General features: G+C 33.9%; 3 protein-coding genes and 1 pseudogene across 8 annotated transcripts; 3 read left to right on the top strand and 1 right to left on the bottom strand.

Moving 5' to 3' along the window:
• Positions 1–1,936: 1,936 nt before the first annotated feature.
• LOC149526833 (protein transport protein Sec61 subunit beta pseudogene) lies at positions 1,937–2,182 on the top strand (annotated as a pseudogene).
• A 2,718-nt stretch (positions 2,183–4,900) lies between these two features.
• LOC110421013 (UDP-glycosyltransferase 74E2-like) lies at positions 4,901–9,774 on the top strand. Of its 2 annotated transcripts, none has more exons than XM_089784495.1 (2): positions 4,901–5,581; positions 8,765–9,774. In XM_089784495.1, exons 1-2 carry the CDS (start codon positions 4,946–4,948, stop codon positions 9,485–9,487), a joined length of 1,359 nt encoding a protein of 452 aa, XP_089640621.1. In that variant the 5' UTR covers positions 4,901–4,945; the 3' UTR covers positions 9,488–9,774. The 2 variants fall into 2 exon arrangements, with proteins under 2 accessions (XP_089640621.1, XP_021290116.2); XM_021434441.2 differs by lacking the exon at positions 4,901–5,581 and adding an exon at positions 6,926–7,744.
• Positions 9,775–10,278: 504 nt separating this feature from the next.
• LOC110421009 (zinc finger BED domain-containing protein RICESLEEPER 2-like) lies at positions 10,279–15,994 on the bottom strand. Of its 5 annotated transcripts, none has more exons than XM_021434436.2 (6): positions 15,626–15,993; positions 15,458–15,487; positions 14,997–15,136; positions 12,849–14,822; positions 12,699–12,772; positions 10,279–10,906 (listed from the first exon to the last, which is right to left on the bottom strand). In XM_021434436.2, the coding sequence occupies exons 3-5, from the start codon at positions 15,025–15,027 to the stop codon at positions 12,699–12,701; spliced, it is 2,079 nt and encodes a 692-aa protein (XP_021290111.1). In that variant the 5' UTR covers positions 15,028–15,136; positions 15,458–15,487; positions 15,626–15,993; the 3' UTR covers positions 10,279–10,906. The 5 variants fall into 5 exon arrangements, with proteins under 5 accessions (XP_021290111.1, XP_021290108.1, XP_021290109.1 ...); XM_021434433.2 differs by having other exon boundaries at positions 15,458–15,775; positions 15,844–15,990; XM_021434434.2 differs by having other exon boundaries at positions 15,458–15,767; positions 15,844–15,990.
• An 847-nt stretch (positions 15,995–16,841) lies between these two features.
• LOC110421012 (protein trichome birefringence-like 43) lies at positions 16,842–18,356 on the top strand. The gene is made up of 5 exons (XM_021434439.1): positions 16,842–17,122; positions 17,204–17,375; positions 17,471–17,649; positions 17,766–17,930; positions 18,059–18,356. The coding sequence occupies exons 1-5, from the start codon at positions 16,842–16,844 to the stop codon at positions 18,354–18,356; spliced, it is 1,095 nt and encodes a 364-aa protein (XP_021290114.1).
• Positions 18,357–18,799: the final 443 nt, after the last annotated feature.

Raw genomic sequence — 18,799 nt, 5'->3', positions numbered from 1 at the left:
TATTTGGTTTGCGTTCCATTGGTGACATCTTAATCACCAACTCATTAATGTTACCTTTCAACAAAAATTTCAAACTTTTTTGTAGTATATTTTACATTTCATCTTAACTTTTTTCACTCTTTTTTATTTTTTTAAAACTAAAGTCTAATATTCAAATTTTGTAACTGCTTCATACATTTCATTCCAATTTTTTCTTATTATTTTATATTTAATTTTAAAAGTAAAAGATATATATATGTATATATTATGTTTTTGTACTGATGGCATACAAAAAAAAATTCAAAGTTAAATCATTGGTGACAGCTTAATGTCACTCTATTCTTTTAAAAGTTAATTGACGTTAAGTGCAAAATCTCCCACCCAAAATTTTGTCTTCAATGTAAGAAAAGAAAATTGACTTTGACAAGTAAACTTTCCAAGACAAAGGATTGATCTATGAAATTATTCAGTAAATATCATTTTTATTCAATTTTAACAGTTCCATATATATATATATAATGTTTACTGATATATAGATCCATAAAATTTTAAATATGACTTATGAGTAAATTAATTATTTTTCATACATTATGTATGCGGATAGTAATGGATAGTATGTGAATGGATACCCAACATTGACTCGTTTAAGTAGGATTAGGGCTCTAAAAACGAATTTGGATAAAGTATGGATAGTAATCTTAGAGTATCTATTAACCAAACCCAATTATACATAATGATTTTTTTTTGAAAGGATATATAATTAATTTTTCAATATTTATTTTAATTCTTATATTATTTTTTGTGTATGTTTTATTTATAATTGGAAAATGATTTATTTTCATTTATAAATTATTTAAATATAAAGTTACTTTGAATTCATTAATTTAATTTTTATTGATAAAATATATAAAAATGGTTAAATTTTATTTTTTATTATTGAATTTGAGATGGGATGGATTTTGTAGTGGGTAGCTACATTATTTTTAACTAAATAAATGAGTTTGGACTTTAATCAAATTTTAATAAGACATTGTTAATATTTAAGATTTGGATACAATATGAGTATTAAATTTCATAATTAGATTCAAATACAATACTTTAAAATTAAGGAACTCAAATTTTCAATCCAAAAGACATGTCTATTACTCCATCTCTTACTGACATTCCACCTTATCTAATTGCGCAACACCTTAATTGCACTGGCTCTTTATCAATAGAGAAGAGACTCTACACCTATCGAGGAGAAGGACCCTTACATTGGTTCAAGTCTACCTCGACCCTTGTAACACTCATGAGAGACTTTCACATCAGTGAAAATTTGAGTCGTTTTAATACCACTTGTCACTAGTCCATGTTTCCAATTCAAAAGACTTATCTATTGATGGAAGATTACTCATGTTTGTATGTCTAAGATCTACCTCATTTCTTACTGATATGAGATCCGTAACATCTTTTTCATTTTTCCCTTACTCTTTTTCCTTTCTTTCTTCATCTTTCTCTCCCCACCTCATATAGTCCCTCTCTTTTTTCTATTCTTCCTATCCCTTACCTTCCACCATTCCTCTTTTCCCTCTTATTTTCCCTTTTCTCTCATTGTTTACTCAACCTCTTCCTCCTCTCAAGCTTGAGCATTATTTCTCTTTCCCTAAAACCTTTTCTCTCTTTCCCATCGTTACTTTCAAAGTTGCTCAAGAAATATTGAATATCTCCCAAAATTTCTAAAACTCATTCATGTCCCAGACCAGGTGTTGTTAAGAAAAATTTTTGCATTTAATTTTCATTTATAGAATAACAAAAGGGACGATTTTTTCCCCCTAAAAATAAGCTATTTTAAAAAATGACTATCTTTTTAATTTTAACTATTGTTGTTAAGAGAAAAGATTTTTTAATAAAATTACCTTTAATAAAATCTCCCTATATTCAAATTATACAACTTGAAATTTGAGTTGATTCAAAAATGGCAACTAGAATAACTCCACCAAGAGGAACTGCAGCTGCAACTGCAAGCATGAGGAAGAGAAAAACGACAAGAGATGCGACCTCCAGAGGGATTGTTAGAACTACGCTTCAGTTTTACACAGATGATGGACCAGGGTTTAAGATCTCCCCAAATGTCATGCTTGTCATGATCATTGGTTTCATTGCTTTTGTTACCATTCTCCATGTCATGGGCAAGTTGTACTTTGTTTGTAAGAACGCTTGAAAAGTGTATTAACATTAACAAAATTAAGTTCCAATCAATTGATTTTCAATTTTGCTTTTATGGATTCAATTTATCTCTCTTTTCTTTATAATACTAGTATATTTTAATTTTCTTTACTAAAAAAAATATAAAATAACTAAAAACCTAATTATCTAAATTAGAGAATTTTAGATAATATCCTTTTGTCGAAATCCATTTCATTCCAGTGATGTTAAATAATTTTTCAGTAGATATTCATTTTTCATATCAAATTCTTTTTTTCATTTTAAACTTTTATCTTCATCGTGAAAATGTTTAACTTTAAGAGTTTATGTCCCGGTGAAATACAAAGAGAATAAGTTACACGCTATGCTTAACATGTTATGTTTAAAAAAATATATTACAGTTGAAAAAAAGTTGTTACATGTTTTAATTCTAAGAGTTTATGTTGTAGTGAAAAACAAAAGAGCTAGTTATATGCCATATTTAATAACAGAAAAGAAAAACCAAACGACATTGCAAGCCTAAGCATATATTACACACTTAAGCAAAAAATGTTGCACATCAAAACTTCAGCAGCAAGTGTTACACGTCAAGGTTAAAGCTTCAACACTAGATATTACATGTTAAAGCTAAAGCTTCATCATTAAATGTTACACGCCAAAGTCAAATTAAAAGATGTTATACACTAAAACTTCAATAGTAGTTGTTACATGCCAAGGTCAAAGTTCTAGCATCAGATGTTACATGCCATGCCAAGGTTAAGGCTTTAGTACCAGATGTTACATGCCAAGGCTAAAGTTTTAGCACCAGATGTTTCACCCAAAGCACCAAAACCAAAGCAAAAAATGTTGCATGCCAAGGTCAAAGCTTCAATACCAGATGTTACATGCTAAGATCAGAGCATTAAAACTAAATGTTACACGCTAAAGCTTCCTTTTTCCTACTAATGTTACACGTCAATACATAAATCACTTTGTTACATGCTAAGATATGTTCTACCAGACTTAAATCACTAAAAAACTCAACACCAATAAATCTAAGAACCTGTTGTTACTCACTATACCATGTTTTTTAGTTTGTAGATCGACGACAAAGGGTTTTGTGAATATAAATTAATAAATCTAAGAATATGTTATTATTTTTCATGTTATATTCTTTGCTCTGTAGATCAACGACAATTTGGCAAGATGACGAAAAATAGAGAGAAATGGTGATGGTGGTAAAATTTTTGAGCGCTGGATGAAGAGAAAGGAAAATATAGAGCACAACAGAACGGAGAGTGCAGCAGATGAATGGTGAGAGAGAAAAATTGAGAGTATTTAATTTGTTTGAAATAGTTTTAAGAGCATTTTTGTTTCCTCATGATTAACTTTAGCTCAAAACAGTTAAATTTATTTTGATGGTTATTTTTGAAATCGTCTTATTAGAAGGGTTATTCTTCATAATTTCTTCTTGATAAAATAAAAGAGTATAGTTCACTGTATAAATTAGGAACTTTAACTTTTAATTGGGCATAATGCTCTAAAAAGCTCTTTAACTATTTAAAAAAATTCAAATAAACCCTTATTCTTCAATTATATCTAATCAAACCTTGATACTTTTATTTTAAGTTAAATAAAACCTTAGGATTAATAGTTGATTAATAACCATTAGTCAAAATAATAGTCATCATTTAATACTCATGTGGTGCTAATGTGGTGTTAATGTGGAGAATGAAAAATGTCATATAATCAAGTTATCATATCATATTAGTATGTCACGTCGTTAGCTACTATAACATGTTAACATACCACATTAGTACAATGTGATATAAAATAACAAGTGATGTTTTGATTGATAAATAAGAGTATATTTGATCTAAAATAAAAATATAAGAGTTTGACAAAATGTAATAAAATAATTAATAATTTTTTTATTTTTTAAATAGCTTAGGGTCTTTTTAAGTTTTTTATGCCTTTTAATTATGCAGTAATGTTTTTTTTTCCTTTATGGCATTATGTATATCCACTTGGTTTTGCTTTTGGTAGAACAGAAGATTAAAAAATCAAAGTGTATTAAGAAATTGTTTCAAGCCGTGAATCAATTTATGTTTTTTTTTCTGAGTTTCCTTCGTTTCTACCAATTATTTAATTAATGTGTAAAATGATAAATCTAAAAAATGTAATAAAACTCAATGACTATAATTATGGCTTACATTATAAAATCAATTCACTTAGTATTTCCCTAATGTATGATAACATTATTAAACTCTTATAAAATTTTTGTTTCAGTAATATTATACAAGAAATTTGAGAAAAATTTGAAAACAATAGCGGAGATTGTGTAAGAATTGTTATTATCCTTTATCAGAAATTAGAAGAGTTCCATTTAAAAATCACTATATATATATATATATATACACACATAACTATTTGAATGTTTCAATTTCTACATACACATGGTTGGAACTTTTAGAGTAGTTAACTTACCATTTAATTCAAAAATTAAACTTAAAATTAAAATAATAAATTATTATTGCCATTATTAAATAATATATTAATCATACATTATTTAATTAAAAATTAATTACTTACAAGGCCAAACTAACATGAAAAGTTGTAGCCATAAACCAATTTGGCATCACACCCACATTAGGCCAATTTAATAAGACAAAAGTTTCTTATTTATAAACTCTTTTCTTTTGATTTTTTCTTATAGATATTGTGTTGTTGAAAATGTCACGACAGCTTTTCTTCCATTTAAAGCAAGAGAGCGCAAGAGTTGCCTAGGTAAGAAAGTTGGATGATAATGGCGAGGCAGTCGAGACTTGGAGAAACTCATGTCCTGGTATTACCTTTCCCTGTTCAGGGTCACATAAACCCAATGCTTCAATTCTCTAAACGCTTAGCCTCAAAAAGCTTGAGGGTCACCCTAATCACCACCTCCAAGTCCATGCAACCCTCAGCCTCCTCCGTCAACTTCGAGTCTATTGAATTTGAAGAAGGTGAAAGAACAACTAACGTGGATGATTATCTTGAACTTTATGAAAGACTGATCTCAAAAAGGCTAGCCAAGTTCATTGAGAATCAAACTTGCTCTCAACATCCTGCTAAAGTCCTAGTGTACGACTCTTGCATGCCGTGGGCGTTGGATGTGGCCAAAAAATTTGGCCTGCAGGGAGCTTCATTCTTTACTCAATCTTGGGCAGTGAATGCCATCTTTTATCAATGGAAGCAGGGAACATTCAGGGCGCCTCCGGAGGAGCCTGTAGTTTCATTGCCATCAATGCCAGAACTAAGGCTCAGTGATTTGCCATCGTTTGTTTGTGATGATTCAGGGTCATATCCGGGTCTATGCAAGCTCGTCAAAAAGCAGTTCTCAAATTTTGAGGAAGCAAATTGGGTCTTCTGCAACACTTACGATAAGCTGGAAGATGAGGTTGGTTAGCTCCTACACTTCCTTTTCCCTTGTTTTTTACCATTGGGAATTAAAATTACTAGAATGGCCTTTGTTTGTTAATATATAACTTAACTTTTGCATAGAAATTAGAACCATAGATTGAAGATGCGTTTTCGAAACTTGAAAGTTTGGTCGGTTGGCATCACATGATAGTTCTTTTTCTTCTCTGTTTTCCATTTGTTGTTGTATGTATTTTGTCTTTTTAAGGAGAAACGTAGCAGACGTGGATTGAACCCTGACTAATGGGGAGGACGTGATGAGGCACTGGACTAAACCCCATGACCCTTCCCTTCCCCAGAAATTTTATCTTCCCCTTTTCCATTTGGCTGCATCACACATACATCACATAATGACAGGTGAATTGAAGTCCACCCACAATGCAACTTAGATAGTGTATATATTCCATGTGGATGTGACCATGTGCTTGAGCCACCAAACACTGTAGCTTTGGATGATAAAAGTGTAAACAAACAAAAAAAGGGAAAAAAAAGAAATGGAACACAAAACATATTTTTCATTTGACTTTATTCGGGTTATTTTTTAGATTAGACAACTTCGGACTAACTAGTGATTTTGGTGTTTAAAGTACCGATTATGATTAATTTTGATACATTTATTTATTATCCATATCCTTTTTATTTTATTATGTGTTCCTTCTGTTCAATAATTATTTGTTTAATTTGAATTTTTTTCAATCAAATTTTCAAAGTTTGATTTTTTTTATGAATCATTATTAATTAAAACTTAAAAAAATAAACTTTTTTACAACTTTTGAATAAATTAATTTTTAATATATATTTGTTACAATTTAATTAAATATTTAAAAAATATGATGCTTGAAAAAATTTATGAATTTTTCAAAAATATTTAAATAAATCTTTATTTTTATTATATTTAATTAAATTTTTATATTTTTAAATTAAATAAATATTTTTAACTAATAATGAACTAATTGTAATTAATTAAAATACTTCTCGTTATTTTATATTTACTCAGAGCTAATATGCAAAACAAAAATACTTTATGATTATATTACATCAATATGTTATATTATTATTTATTATAACATATTAATATGTCACGTTAATTATACGTAACATAAAATGATAAATAATATTTTAATTAAATTATTAATTATAAAATTTTATTTAATTTAAAATAAATTAAATCTAATAAAAGATAAAAATTTATTTAAATTTTTTTCAATAATTTAAGACTGATTTTAACTATTATATCTATTTAAAATAAACAATATCAATTTCTTTTTTAAAAAAAAAAGTGACCACAAAAAGGTGTTTTTGAAAACAAATAGATCGGAACAGTAATGAGAACAGGGGGCATAACAAATGAAATAAAAATTGGCTTCCTCTCCTCTTATCCAAACTGTAGATGACTTTTCAAGGAGACAAGCCACTGGCCTTTATGAACGATGATTGTTGACACTTCTCAGACAGTTTGGAGAGAAACAGAGAATTGTAGAAACAACAAAGAACAAACAAAAGAAAAATGGAAAGGAAAGAGGGAAGCAGTGAAGATGAAACTGATGTGCTGGTATTTCCATTTCCAGTGCAAGGTCACATAAACCCAATGCTCCAATTCGCCAAACGCTTAGCTTCGAAAGGTCTCAAAGTGACCTTCATCACCACCAAGCCCATGCAATCCCCATCAACCTCCATCAGCATCCAGACCATTGAATTTCCCGAAGGTGAAAAAGCAAATGGAGCAGAGGAATTCGCTCATCTTTACAAGACCCTTGTTTCAGAAAGACTAGCCAATCTGATTGACCACCTAAATTCCTCCTCTTCTGATCCTCCTAAAGCCCTAGTATACGATTCGTTTTTGCCATGGGCTTTAGATGTGGCTAAACAATTTGGTCTTCATGGAGCATCGTTTTTCACCCAATCTTGGTCCAATAGTTCCATTTATTATCATTTAAATCAAGGAACTTTAAAGGTTCCTTTGGAAGAGAATGCTGTTGTTTCATTGCCTTCGATGCCGGTGTTGGGGATCAATGATCTTCCATCGTTTGTTTCTGATACTGGGTCTTACCCAGGTTTGCTGAAGATGGTTATTGATCGGTTCTCCAATTTTCAGGAAGCCGATTGGCTTTTCTGCAACACTTTCAAAGAGCTCGAGCACGAGGTAAATTTCGAGAATTGGGTTAACTTGTTGAGTTTTTTCTGGCTTGTTATTGGTATGCAGTGTAGATGGTCGACTTACTTTATCGTAGGATCTCGGCTGGTTAGGTGTTCTTTCATCTACAGATCTCTGCTTTGTTGCCTTTTTTCGTGGCAGTTATGTTTTTCGATCATTTTCTCTTCTTAGCCTAAGGAAAGGTCTATGATTAGAATATTTGGTAGATTCTTATTATGCTTAGAATTGAGACTTTTCCATCGGAAAACCCATTTACAAACTTTAACTCTAGCTGTGGATAACACTTAAAAAGTATATTTCGCGTACCGATTAAGGTTGAAATATTCTGCAAATATTTATGCTTGACTTTAATTCTCCTTGTCCACGCACAGAATCTTACCCCTGAGTTGCTATGGACATCATCTTGTTTGGTTTCTTAGGTTATAATATCACTCACCATGTTGCCACTTATATTTTGGAGAAGGGACGAATTTAGTTAAGGGCATGGAAACCAAAAATCCAATGCAAGAATTCTGCAAATCCTGAGCCTCCAAAAAGTCTAAGGTCATATTTGTCAATGCCACTTGCCACAAACAATTTCTTGCTCGCCTAGGCAAGAATGTTAAAACTGAACACATCTTTAACGGGTTCCAAGGTGTCAGGCACTCAAACACCCTCCTACGGTCCTCGTGTCATTTGCATCAAGGAATTTCATGGTACCTTTCAAAGAATCTGTCGTTTTTGGTATTTCATTTTAATGGTGGTAGTCGGTTTGCTGCCAGTTCAGGGCATACAACCAAACATCTCTTGTTCATGATATGCAAACACATCCATCCCGTATTTATACTGGCTTCTTGTTTATACTTTGAGCATCTTACAAGTTCATCCTGAGTTTCCGGATTCATACTAGGAAGAACCTACGTACGTGAGTGTTAAAACTAGTTTATCCATATCTTTGAGCATTCATTGCAATATATGCCAAAGTGTTTCTCTCAGTCTTGGATGCAAAATTTTGCTGATTTCTTACAGGTAATCAACTGGATGGCTAGCAAGTGGCCAATCAAGACTGTGGGGCCCACAATTCCCTCCATGTACCTAGATAAACGATTAAAGGATGACAATGATTATGGCCTGCACCTCTTCAAACCCGACAGTGACCTTTGCATTAAGTGGTTGGACTCAAAAGAAACTGACTCAGTTGTCTATGTGTCATTCGGAAGCTTAGCTGGTTTGACAGAGGAGCAAATGCTGGAACTATCCTTGGGGCTGAAAAGGAGCGACAGATACTTCTTGTGGGTAGTTAGAGAAGCCGAACAGAATAAGCTTCCTAGCAACTTCATAGAAGAAACATCAGAGAGAGGGCTGGTAGTTTCGTGGTGTCCTCAATTAGATGTTCTAGCTCACAGGGCAGTGGGTTGCTTTGTGACTCACTGCGGCTGGAACTCAACGCTTGAGGCATTGAGCTTAGGGGTGCCTATGATTGCAATGCCGCAGTGGACAGATCAACCAACTAATGCAAAATTTGTTGCTGATGTATGGCAAGGGGGAATCAGAGTGAGCAAGGATGAAAAAGGGGTCGTCACAAAGGAGGAGGTAGAACGGTGTATAAGGGAAATTATGGAAGGAGAGAGAAGCCTGGAAATCAGAAAGAATTCAGAGAAGTGGAAGAATTTAGCCAAAGAAGCAGTTGATGAAGGTGGAAGCTCTGACAAGAATATAGAGGAATTTGTGGCAAAACTTCTGTGCAACTAGCATTATATTATCTCATGGTGTTAATAGCAGCACTGCTTGTGATTCGTAGCATTAGCAAAGACATTTGTCTAGCCTGCAAGAAGAATTATAGGGCTGGATGAAGTAAAAATAAACCCAATATAATAAAAAGAGGGGACATATTTAGCTTTAGGGAGGTAAGAAGCTAAGCAGGAACTGTACTATGAAATGAAATTAATTGTTGTGATATTTTTTTTTATATAATTTAACAATGATGTTCTGACTTCAAAATAAAATTTTATTCAAAACTATTTTATTTCTCTGTGTTACATTCTCCCATCCTGAATGGATGTAAAAAATATTGGTAGGAGATATTCAATCATATAATAATAATAATTAATATCACATGTTATGGACTACAGAGTAATGTATAAAGGTCAATTTTCATAGTGTCGAAATTTAACTCTAATAATTAGCATTTTATATTATGTCTGTGGAAATATAACTTTCACAGATATCTATGGAAATATCTGTGACATTTTCACATAAATATCCTCAAATTTTGCAACGTTTGATTTTTAATATGAAAAATCGATTTATTTGTAAATGCATATATATATATATATATATATATGAATATTTTGGGATGTGAATAAAAAAAATTGAAAATGTGTATCCATACCTATGAATATTGGATATATACATAAATCCATGGAATTTAATTCCATTGTTTGAATCTGAATAATCAGAGTGAAGTAATAGGAATCATGCACAAAAATTACAAACCTTCAATGGCTTTGGCATCATCATTTTCCCTTTTCTTCATTCATGAATTTGAAATGCTAGAAATTAAGTCATGTGCAGAATGGGAGAGTGTTGGTGGGAAATTGGATGATGCAAAGAGTTGGTGAAAACTCGTGCGCTGGTATATTTCCTTTTCCGATACAAGCACTCAGCCTCAAAAAGGCCCCAGGGCGGAGCCTAATCACAACCACCAACTCCATGCAAGCCTCAGCAAGCTCCTTCAACACAAAGCCCAAATCATTTAAAGGAGATGAAAGGGTAAATATTAGCGTGGATCAATATCTTCACCTCAGTCACCAACACTTGTTTCTCCAAGGCTAGCCAAGCTCATTCAGAAACTGATACTGAATTCTTCTGCCCTCGTCCCGTATGATTAGTTAGTCACGGGCTTTAGATGTAGGTACAAAATCAGGCATGGCGGGAGCTGCATTCCTCACTCAATCTTGGGCAGTTAATGCCATATATTTTCATTTGAATTTTGGAAATGTAAGGGTCCCTTTGGAAGAGCCCACTGTTCCATTGCCTTCAATTCCTGTGCTGTACATGACTGATCTGCCATCATTTGTTTGTAACTCAGAGTCCTATCCAGATCTATTAAATCTCATCATTAATTAGTTCTCAAATTTCCTGAAACTCTTCTGCAACGTTTTTGATAAGCTGGAAGAGGTAGAAGTAAGTTAAAAAACTCTGCATACTTGTATGCAATTGAACACGCTACATGTGAATTCTAGGTCAAATACAGTACTGATCTATATAAATTCAAGCATGCTATGGAAGTTAACCTTAAGTTGCATAAAAGTGGCCATCCAAAGAGGGAAGAAAAGACCAAGTTAAATGAGTACACTCTCCCATCACTAATATCCTCCTTTTCTTTTATCCATAAAAGAAAAGTTAGTCTTTTCTTTCCGATACTCAGACCCAATTTCATGGTTGGTGAAAATTGCCTTCAGATCCTCCTTTTGTGGTTTTTACTTCATATATTGTTCCGCAACTAATTTTGCATAAATGGAACTAAAAAGGATTGGTTTGAACAAAGTTTAACACATATTTCATTTCTTATTTGAACCCAAGATTCTCCAAGTCATTATCCCCAAAGCCCAAACCCACAAAATTCATAACCTACAAATATGAATCACTTTCAAAATCTGATCTAGTTATCTGGTAATAATGGCTTTGGGCATTTTTGAACTTCATGGTTTGGTTAAATGTTTAAGCTTTCAAGCTCAATTTAGGTCAAGCACCAGGTTGTTTGACTTTATTATTTTCTCAATACAATCCATTTTCTGTTTAAAATATTATTTTTCAATAAAAATCCATTTTCTGTTTAAAAAAAGACTAGAAAAATTGTGCAAAAACATAACAGCGTTAAACAAGTTTCTAATGGAATAAAGCTTGGGGTGGTTAACTGTTAGTTTTTCAACCACAAAGGCAAACTTCATTTTGTGCCTAACCACAAGGTATTTTTTATTTTTGGTAGTTTGGCTAAGATAATATAGCATTTGATGGCTACCACTAAGGGCCAACTAATCAAATCCTACTACTCTTAGTAGGTTCATGCTACTTAAACAGCTCAGCTCTGTGCATGCAAAGTTGCAAATAGTGAAAACAAATAGGTCACAATATTGGAAAACCAATTATACACAAAAAATAAAAAATTGTACAACAAATAATACTAGAAGGCAGGTGGCAACATCACCTGCTAAATGTTATTAATGCTATTAATTCAGGGTTAGCCAAGGCCATGCAAAGTTCATGTTCCATATAATGCACCTTAATAGGATTCTTCAGTTGTTTTACCATTCTAAACTTGAGCGAATTTATCATCAAAGCATAAGAACCACTAATCTACAACCTGATTGGCCACCAATTTCATCAAGGGATGCTTAACTTAGTCCTTACTAGGTGACAACTACAAAACACAATAAAACCCCATAAATGTCTCAAAAACCAGAGGGAAATAAGTCTAGGCTTGCAGCCACATAATACATTCCAAGTCATTTATATCCCCATGCCTAACTGACCTGTATTGCCTCAGGTCAGATTTCATTGACAAGTCCCACCACCCCCAAATCCCACAACAGAGCTGGGCCAAAACAACCAGAACAATAAAAAGGAAAAGCATTTTACATTTTGAAAAAGTTCAAAGGGTAACTGAATGTCCTAATACTCCCTGCAGAACTTATAAGGAAAGAAGATTTATCTAGCCATCAGAACCAATATAACCTAATCATTCCACAACAAAAATGCACCCACTATCACAAGGTATTAACCCAACAAAAGACTCATGAGCTTTCTTTTCCCCCTCAATAGGCAAAAGAATAGTGAAGAATTTTTAAACCTGAGGGAGGCTTATATGTTATGACTTTTAGAGAATCAATAAAACGTAAAAACAGTACTTAAAAAAAAGAAGAAAACAATGGCAATTGGTATATGATTTAAACAAATGTACCTAATAATCATCATCACCATCACTAGAACTGGAGCTATCATCTTCAGTTCTGCTTTCCATAGAGCCTGAACCTCCTAAAGAGATTATGAACAAAACAGTTACGCATAGGATAATAGCAAGTACTATATGCACTCAAAAAAGCCAACTTACTTGTTTTATCAGAAGCCAACATCCAATCTTGAAGACAAACCAATGCTTGTATCATCTTTGATTTCAGAGAACTACAATCAGTGCTAATCACTTGAGGACCAATGTCAAATACATTGTCAGAAGCAATAGTAGACACAGGAATGGTTAAAACATCACGAGCCATTCTTGAAAGCTCTGGATACCTCAGGGAGCATAAAGTCCAATACTCTAAGACATCAATTTCACTGTTTAGATCATGGCTTGGTTCTTCTAAATAAAGATCCAGTTGAGACTTCTCCACTTGAGTTTGAAATCTGGCACTTTGAAAGGTTTCATAATCTTCAAACCCGTCGTTATCCTCTTTATCATTGGAGATTTTAGTGGTAAGAACTGATAAGGTAGCAGTAGGAGAAGGACAGGCAGAATTTTGCATGTATTCGTGAAACAAGCCATACAAAGTGTTAACACTTGCACTAACATATTGCTGTGCACCACTACCATACAGTTTGGTGTAACAATATTCAACAAACTTAATCTTATACCTTGGATCCAAAATAGCAGCACATGACAAGATCAAGTTATACTCTGACCAGTATTGGTTAAATTTCGACTGCATTTCCTTGACCATGCAAGTCATAAAATTTTCTGGGCCTCTAACCATATCTGATAAGCGACTATGAACTTTCCACAGTGCTTTGAAATACAAATTTGACGTTGGCTGTATGTTTCTAAAAAATATACATGCCACCTCAAAAATGACTTTCAGAAATTTGTATGACACACTTACTTTTTCCCACTCATCTTCAGATAATTTGTGTATAAAGTTTTTGTCCTGTTCTGCCAAGTACAGAAATGCATTCTTATAACACAAAGCAACTTCTATCATGTTATAGGTGGAATTCCACCTACTAGGAGAATCAAGACACAACTTTTTTTGAGTATCCAAATTCAAAGTCTTAGCAATTATGTAAAAGTTCTTCTTCCTATGGGGGGATTGCTGCACATACTTAATACCAAGTCTCAGTTTTCCAATGATATCAATAATTAGGTTGAAACCAGCTTGCACAATCAAATTCAAAATGCGAGTAGAACAACTCATATTAAAAAATGCACCCTTAAAAGGGAGGTACTTTTTTGCATCAAGACGTGATTTAAGCATGTCAGGCACACAATCATCACTCGACAAGTTCTCCAGCGTGACACTGAACACCTTGTGTTCAATGTTCCACTGAACCATACACGAAGCTATCTCATCTGCAATGGACAACCTATCATATGGAGGGGGTATAAGTTTGAACCTTAAAATCCTCTTCTGCAACCTCCATTCATGGTCAATGAAGTGTGCAGTGACACAATTATAACGATCATCATAATTCGATTCCCAAGTACTGGATGTCAAACAAATCCGACCAGGACACGCTCCTAGCAACTCACGAATATTCTCTCTCTCCTTCAAATAAATGGAAATTATGTCCCTTTTAATAGCCTTCCTACTCAGAAGTGGAAATTCAGGACATGCAACATTCAATACATGTCTAAAACCTGTATCTTCAACCACTCTAAGTGGTTGTGCATCAACAATGATCATCATTGCAATCGCATGACGAATCTCATCCACATCTAATTTATAGCTCTTTAAGGGTGTAGCAGCATCAATCAAGGTGCCATGCGAAACAGTGTGGCGATTTGCATCGCGGTTAACAGGTTTAAAGCATGCTTCCGTTGAACGCTGATCAAGGTCATGATTACCACGTTTAAGGCACGCCTCTATATGACGTCTCAGGTGAGAGGTACCACTAGTGGTTTTAGCAGTATATATTCTCCTGCACAACTTACATATAGCCTTGGAATCCCCTTGCTGTGCTGGAAGCTTCTCAAAAACATCCCAGACCTTAGATGTTGTTTTTGGTCTCTTTGAGGAGCTTTCATATATGTCTTCATGAATGACGACGCTTAACGGGGAAATGGTTTCCCCAGAGAGATTCTTCAAAAAATCTGCAGTTGAGAAAAAGGAAGATGAGAAACGTTTTTCAAAAAAACACGGGAAAATAAATGGAGGCAATGAAAAGAATACTCTGCGAAAACAAGTGGGAAGAGAATCAGAATTATGAACAACATAAAGGGAAGAAAGGCGAAGGAGTGATTTGGTTGCAAAAAGAGAGAGGGTACCTGGACCAAGCTTCTGGTCAAAGTTATCCATTTGTTGCTACTTTCGAAAGCCGAAAGGTAAAGCTCCAGTTGATGAGGGATGGTGAGAATCAATAAATTACTTGGAATGAAGAAAGGTTCAAGTATGAGAACGAGAAAGCCTGGCATGGTGAAGCAAAAGGATATAATCAAAGTCATAATACTGGAACCAAAATTTTAAATTCAGACTTCAATTCTAAAAACACCCAATTCTTTTCCTTTCAACTTTCAAACAATCAATGCGGGAATTTTCCCACTCTTTCTTCTCCTTCAAACAAACAACTATTTTTAATTTTTCTTTTGGCAGATTGATAGAGAAATTTCAACTCTCAACTTCAACAAACAGAGCAACGAAGAGCAAAAGCTGAAATACGCAACGCACTAAATCCCAAATAAAAAAATAGAAAAATAATACAAAAATATAGAGCGAAAAGAGATCGAACCTTAATTCTGATCGCCCGGTAAATATATATCTGACATTAAGAGAAAAAAAAAAACAAAATCATAAAACCCTAAGAAATACCACTCTCTTCTTTGAATGAAATTTACCCAAAAGGCATTCTTTCGGTTTCAGACTCACTAAACTTGACAGAGTCTGAGTGATTGATTACCGTTTACCCGACCATGGACGGTATAATTAAAATTAGAGAGATTGGATCGGAAAGGAAAATGCCTCAGATTGGATCGGAAAGGAAAATGCCTCAGAGATTCGAACTCTCGCGGGGAGCCATCAAGTACTCAGCCGACACACCCCTGATCCACTGCGCCAAGTTTAATATGTCACGTTGGTTAAAGAAAAAATATATAGTGTGCTTGATGATAATCTAACCTCAAAAAGTCAAAAGAAAATGTTAATACAAATTTGTGGTCGACCACAATTAAGGTTCGATCTCTTCAACTTGGTACATGTTCATATGGACTTCGGCATACAAATCATTTTAACCTTTTATCATATATTATGCAAAAATATTCTATAAAAGTGATAAAATGGATGAACTAATTAGTTTGGAAGAAGGTTCAACTGGTTAGCTTTTCTACTTTTTGTGGAGGAAAGTAGTGAGCCTCGGCCCATATTTCTCTTCATTCAATGGCTTCGGTGTATCTTTTCGGGCCTAGTCATCTCGAGAGTGGACTGTGGATCCATGTCCTTAAAACTTGGGCTTACGCAGGAAATTGGACCCAACCAGAAGAGATTCATTAACCTTAGCTCATTGACATCCCTTCTGGCAGTAGTAGTGTTGAGGAATATTGAAGACGGTAAAATAAAAGAGATGGAAAGAAACAAGCAAGCCTCGTCTGAAACTATGCTAAACCTTAAAACCAATTTTGGGATGCAATTCAATACTATAAACCTCCTCCAACAAGTCAATTCAACTCTTATCTCCTAATTAGTATTAAAACTGCTAAATTCAAACACAGTAATAAAAAACAATTTCCTTTTCATGTGTAAAAGAATGTTCAATTTTCAACTGTTACAATAAGCTTTGTATATATAGAAATTGTAAGCATCAAAGCTAAATGATCTTCAATAAAAGAAATCCAAGTCTAAATAATAACTAAAAATAAAGGCATCGCGTGAGCTTAAAAATATTAAAAAGGGTTCTAACAAGAAATAAAGAAAGAAAAAAAAGGAAATTTACCGATACAATTGTACAAAATATCAATGTATTTATTTGATCGATTAATTAAAAAAATAACTGTTATTTAAGTAACTCATAAAAGAAGAAACTGAATATTTAAAATGGAATAAAAACTGCAAAAACAAAAGTTATATATATACTAATATTGATTTTATCAATTTGTATTCCAAATTAAGAAGACGCAAGTATGGCGTTCACGGTGATTATGTTTCTGGTAGGAACTGCCACTACCGCTGGTTTGTTACGATTGGGTCATTATCTCAATCATATGGGCGGACACAAAAAACTGGAGGTTGAGTGTGATATTTTCCATGGCAGATGGGAATATGATCATGCTGATCCCCACCCTCTTTACTCTCCCCGTACTTGTCCATTCATACCCAACCAATTCGACTGCCAAAGCAATGGTCGTCCTGATCAAGACTATATCAAATATAGATGGAAGCCATATTCATGCACCTTACCACCGTACGTACTTCGAGTACTTCGATTTTTTTTTCTTTTGATGCATGATGAACCATAATAGAGACTGTTAAATTTGTATTACAGGTTCAATGGTAAAAGGTTATTACAAAGATTCGAAGGGAAACGAATTATGTTTGTTGGAGACTCAGTTGGATACAATCAATGGCTTTCGCTCGTATGCATGCTCCATTCGGCGGTTCCAAAAGCAAGATATCTTCTCGAGACCAAAGGAGGCCTTTCTACACTTACCTTCCAGGTAAAGGAATTGTACTTCAATTGCTTAGCTTAATTAGTTGATAACTTTGTATTTATGTTCTTAATTTGCTTCTCTTGTTCGCAATTAATTTGTAGGCACACAATGTCTCGGTGATGTTTTCGCGCAATGATTTTCTTGTTGACATTGTAGACGACAAAAATGAAAGAATCCTAAAGCTTGATTCAATTGGGAATGGAGGACAACTTTGGAAGGATGTTGATGTGTTGGTCTTCAACACTTGGAACGAGGGGCTTCAAACTGGAAAGAAGCAATCGTAAGCCTTCCATACATGCATATAAATATTTGAAAATTAATTAGATTTCCTAACATTAATTTGATTAATTACTTGATGGTTTGGCAATTTTTGGTGCTGCAACTGCACTGCGTCAGATGGGATGTCATCGAAGAAGGCAACGCCAGGCACAAAGACATTGACCGATTGGCGGCTTTTGAAAAAGCCCTGACTACATGGGCCAAGTGGGTGAACTCCAACGTGGATCCCAAGAAAACCAATATTTTGTTCCAGTTCCAGGGTGTTTCCCCAGATCATACAAAGTAAGCATAGCTGTTGATGACGTCTAAAGCATTACCTAACCATGATTTTCCTTAAAACAAATGCCGTCATGCTCTCTCCATTATGTATATACCTTACAATTTTCGTTTTGTTTCAAATACTACTGTAGTTCAAGAGACTGGGCAGATACCAACGCAAAGAACTGCAAAAGACAAACAAGACCCGTGGCGGGGCATAACTATCCAGGAGGTCGACATCGAGGAGAAGCTATTCTGGACAAAGTATTGGGCACAATATCCAAATCAGTTCGTTTGCTTAACGTAACTGCACTGTCACAACTAAGAAAAGATGGACATCCTTCATCCTACGGTAGCAGCAAAGGCGCCGTTGACTGCACCCATTGGTGTCTCCCTGGGGTACCAGATACTTGGAATGAACTCTTATCTGCAACTCTACTGCGCTACTAGACATTGTTTTTCCTGGAAAAAGCTACACTACCTCTACCTCTATGCAAACTTAACTTCTTCAAATAAAACACAAGCAACTAAAAGCTTAATAAATTAAAGTTTAACGAAGATCTTAATTTAGTGATTCTTAATTACGTATGAATAATGTTCAGGATTTTGCCAAGAAGACAATTTGATGATGAACAATATGCATTCGGACAAGGTGGATTTAATATATACATGCTTTACTATTCTACTATATTATTTTTGAATGAAAATCTCTTGCTCCATTTGGTGACTCCGTTGGTGCCCCATCTCTATTGTACGGACAAGTGCCCTGTCCTGCATCTTAAAAATACAATTTTAAGGAATTAAAAGGTCGTGCATAATAATATTTACTTTTTACAAAATAAAAAAAATCTTCATATTAAATATGAATTACAAATCTCATAGCGGCAGCATCA

This window comes from Theobroma umbraticum, unplaced genomic scaffold, assembly GCF_002168275.2.
Source record: "Theobroma umbraticum cultivar Fairchild unplaced genomic scaffold, ASM216827v3 scaffold_130.0, whole genome shotgun sequence".
NCBI classification, from domain to species: Eukaryota; Viridiplantae; Streptophyta; class Magnoliopsida; order Malvales; family Malvaceae; genus Theobroma; species Theobroma umbraticum.
This window is presented reverse-complemented; position numbering and strand designations above follow the sequence as displayed.

Bases quoted from the DNA above. Each gene is read 5' to 3' on its own strand.
- LOC110421012 (XM_021434439.1), top strand. From the start codon at position 16,842: ATGGCGTTCACGGTGATTATGTTTCTGGTAGGAACTGCCACTACCGCT. The intron at 17,123-17,203 runs GTACGTACTTCG...TTTGTATTACAG, and splicing joins TATTCATGCACCTTACCACC to GTTCAATGGTAAAAGGTTAT. The intron at 17,931-18,058 runs GTAAGCATAGCT...ATACTACTGTAG, and splicing joins GTTTCCCCAGATCATACAAA to TTCAAGAGACTGGGCAGATA.
- LOC110421009 (XM_021434435.2), bottom strand. From the start codon at position 15,027: ATGGATAACTTTGACCAGAAGCTTGGTCCAG. The intron at 14,823-14,996 runs GTACCCTCTCTC...TCTCAACTGCAG, and splicing joins TGACCAGAAGCTTGGTCCAG to ATTTTTTGAAGAATCTCTCT. The intron at 12,773-12,848 runs GTAAGTTGGCTT...TAATCTCTTTAG, and splicing joins GTTGGCTTCTGATAAAACAA to GAGGTTCAGGCTCTATGGAA.
- LOC110421013 (XM_089784495.1), top strand. From the start codon at position 4,946: ATGATAATGGCGAGGCAGTCGAGACTTGGAGAAACTCATGTCCTGGTA. The intron at 5,582-8,764 runs GTTGGTTAGCTC...GATTTCTTACAG, and splicing joins ACGATAAGCTGGAAGATGAG to GTAATCAACTGGATGGCTAG.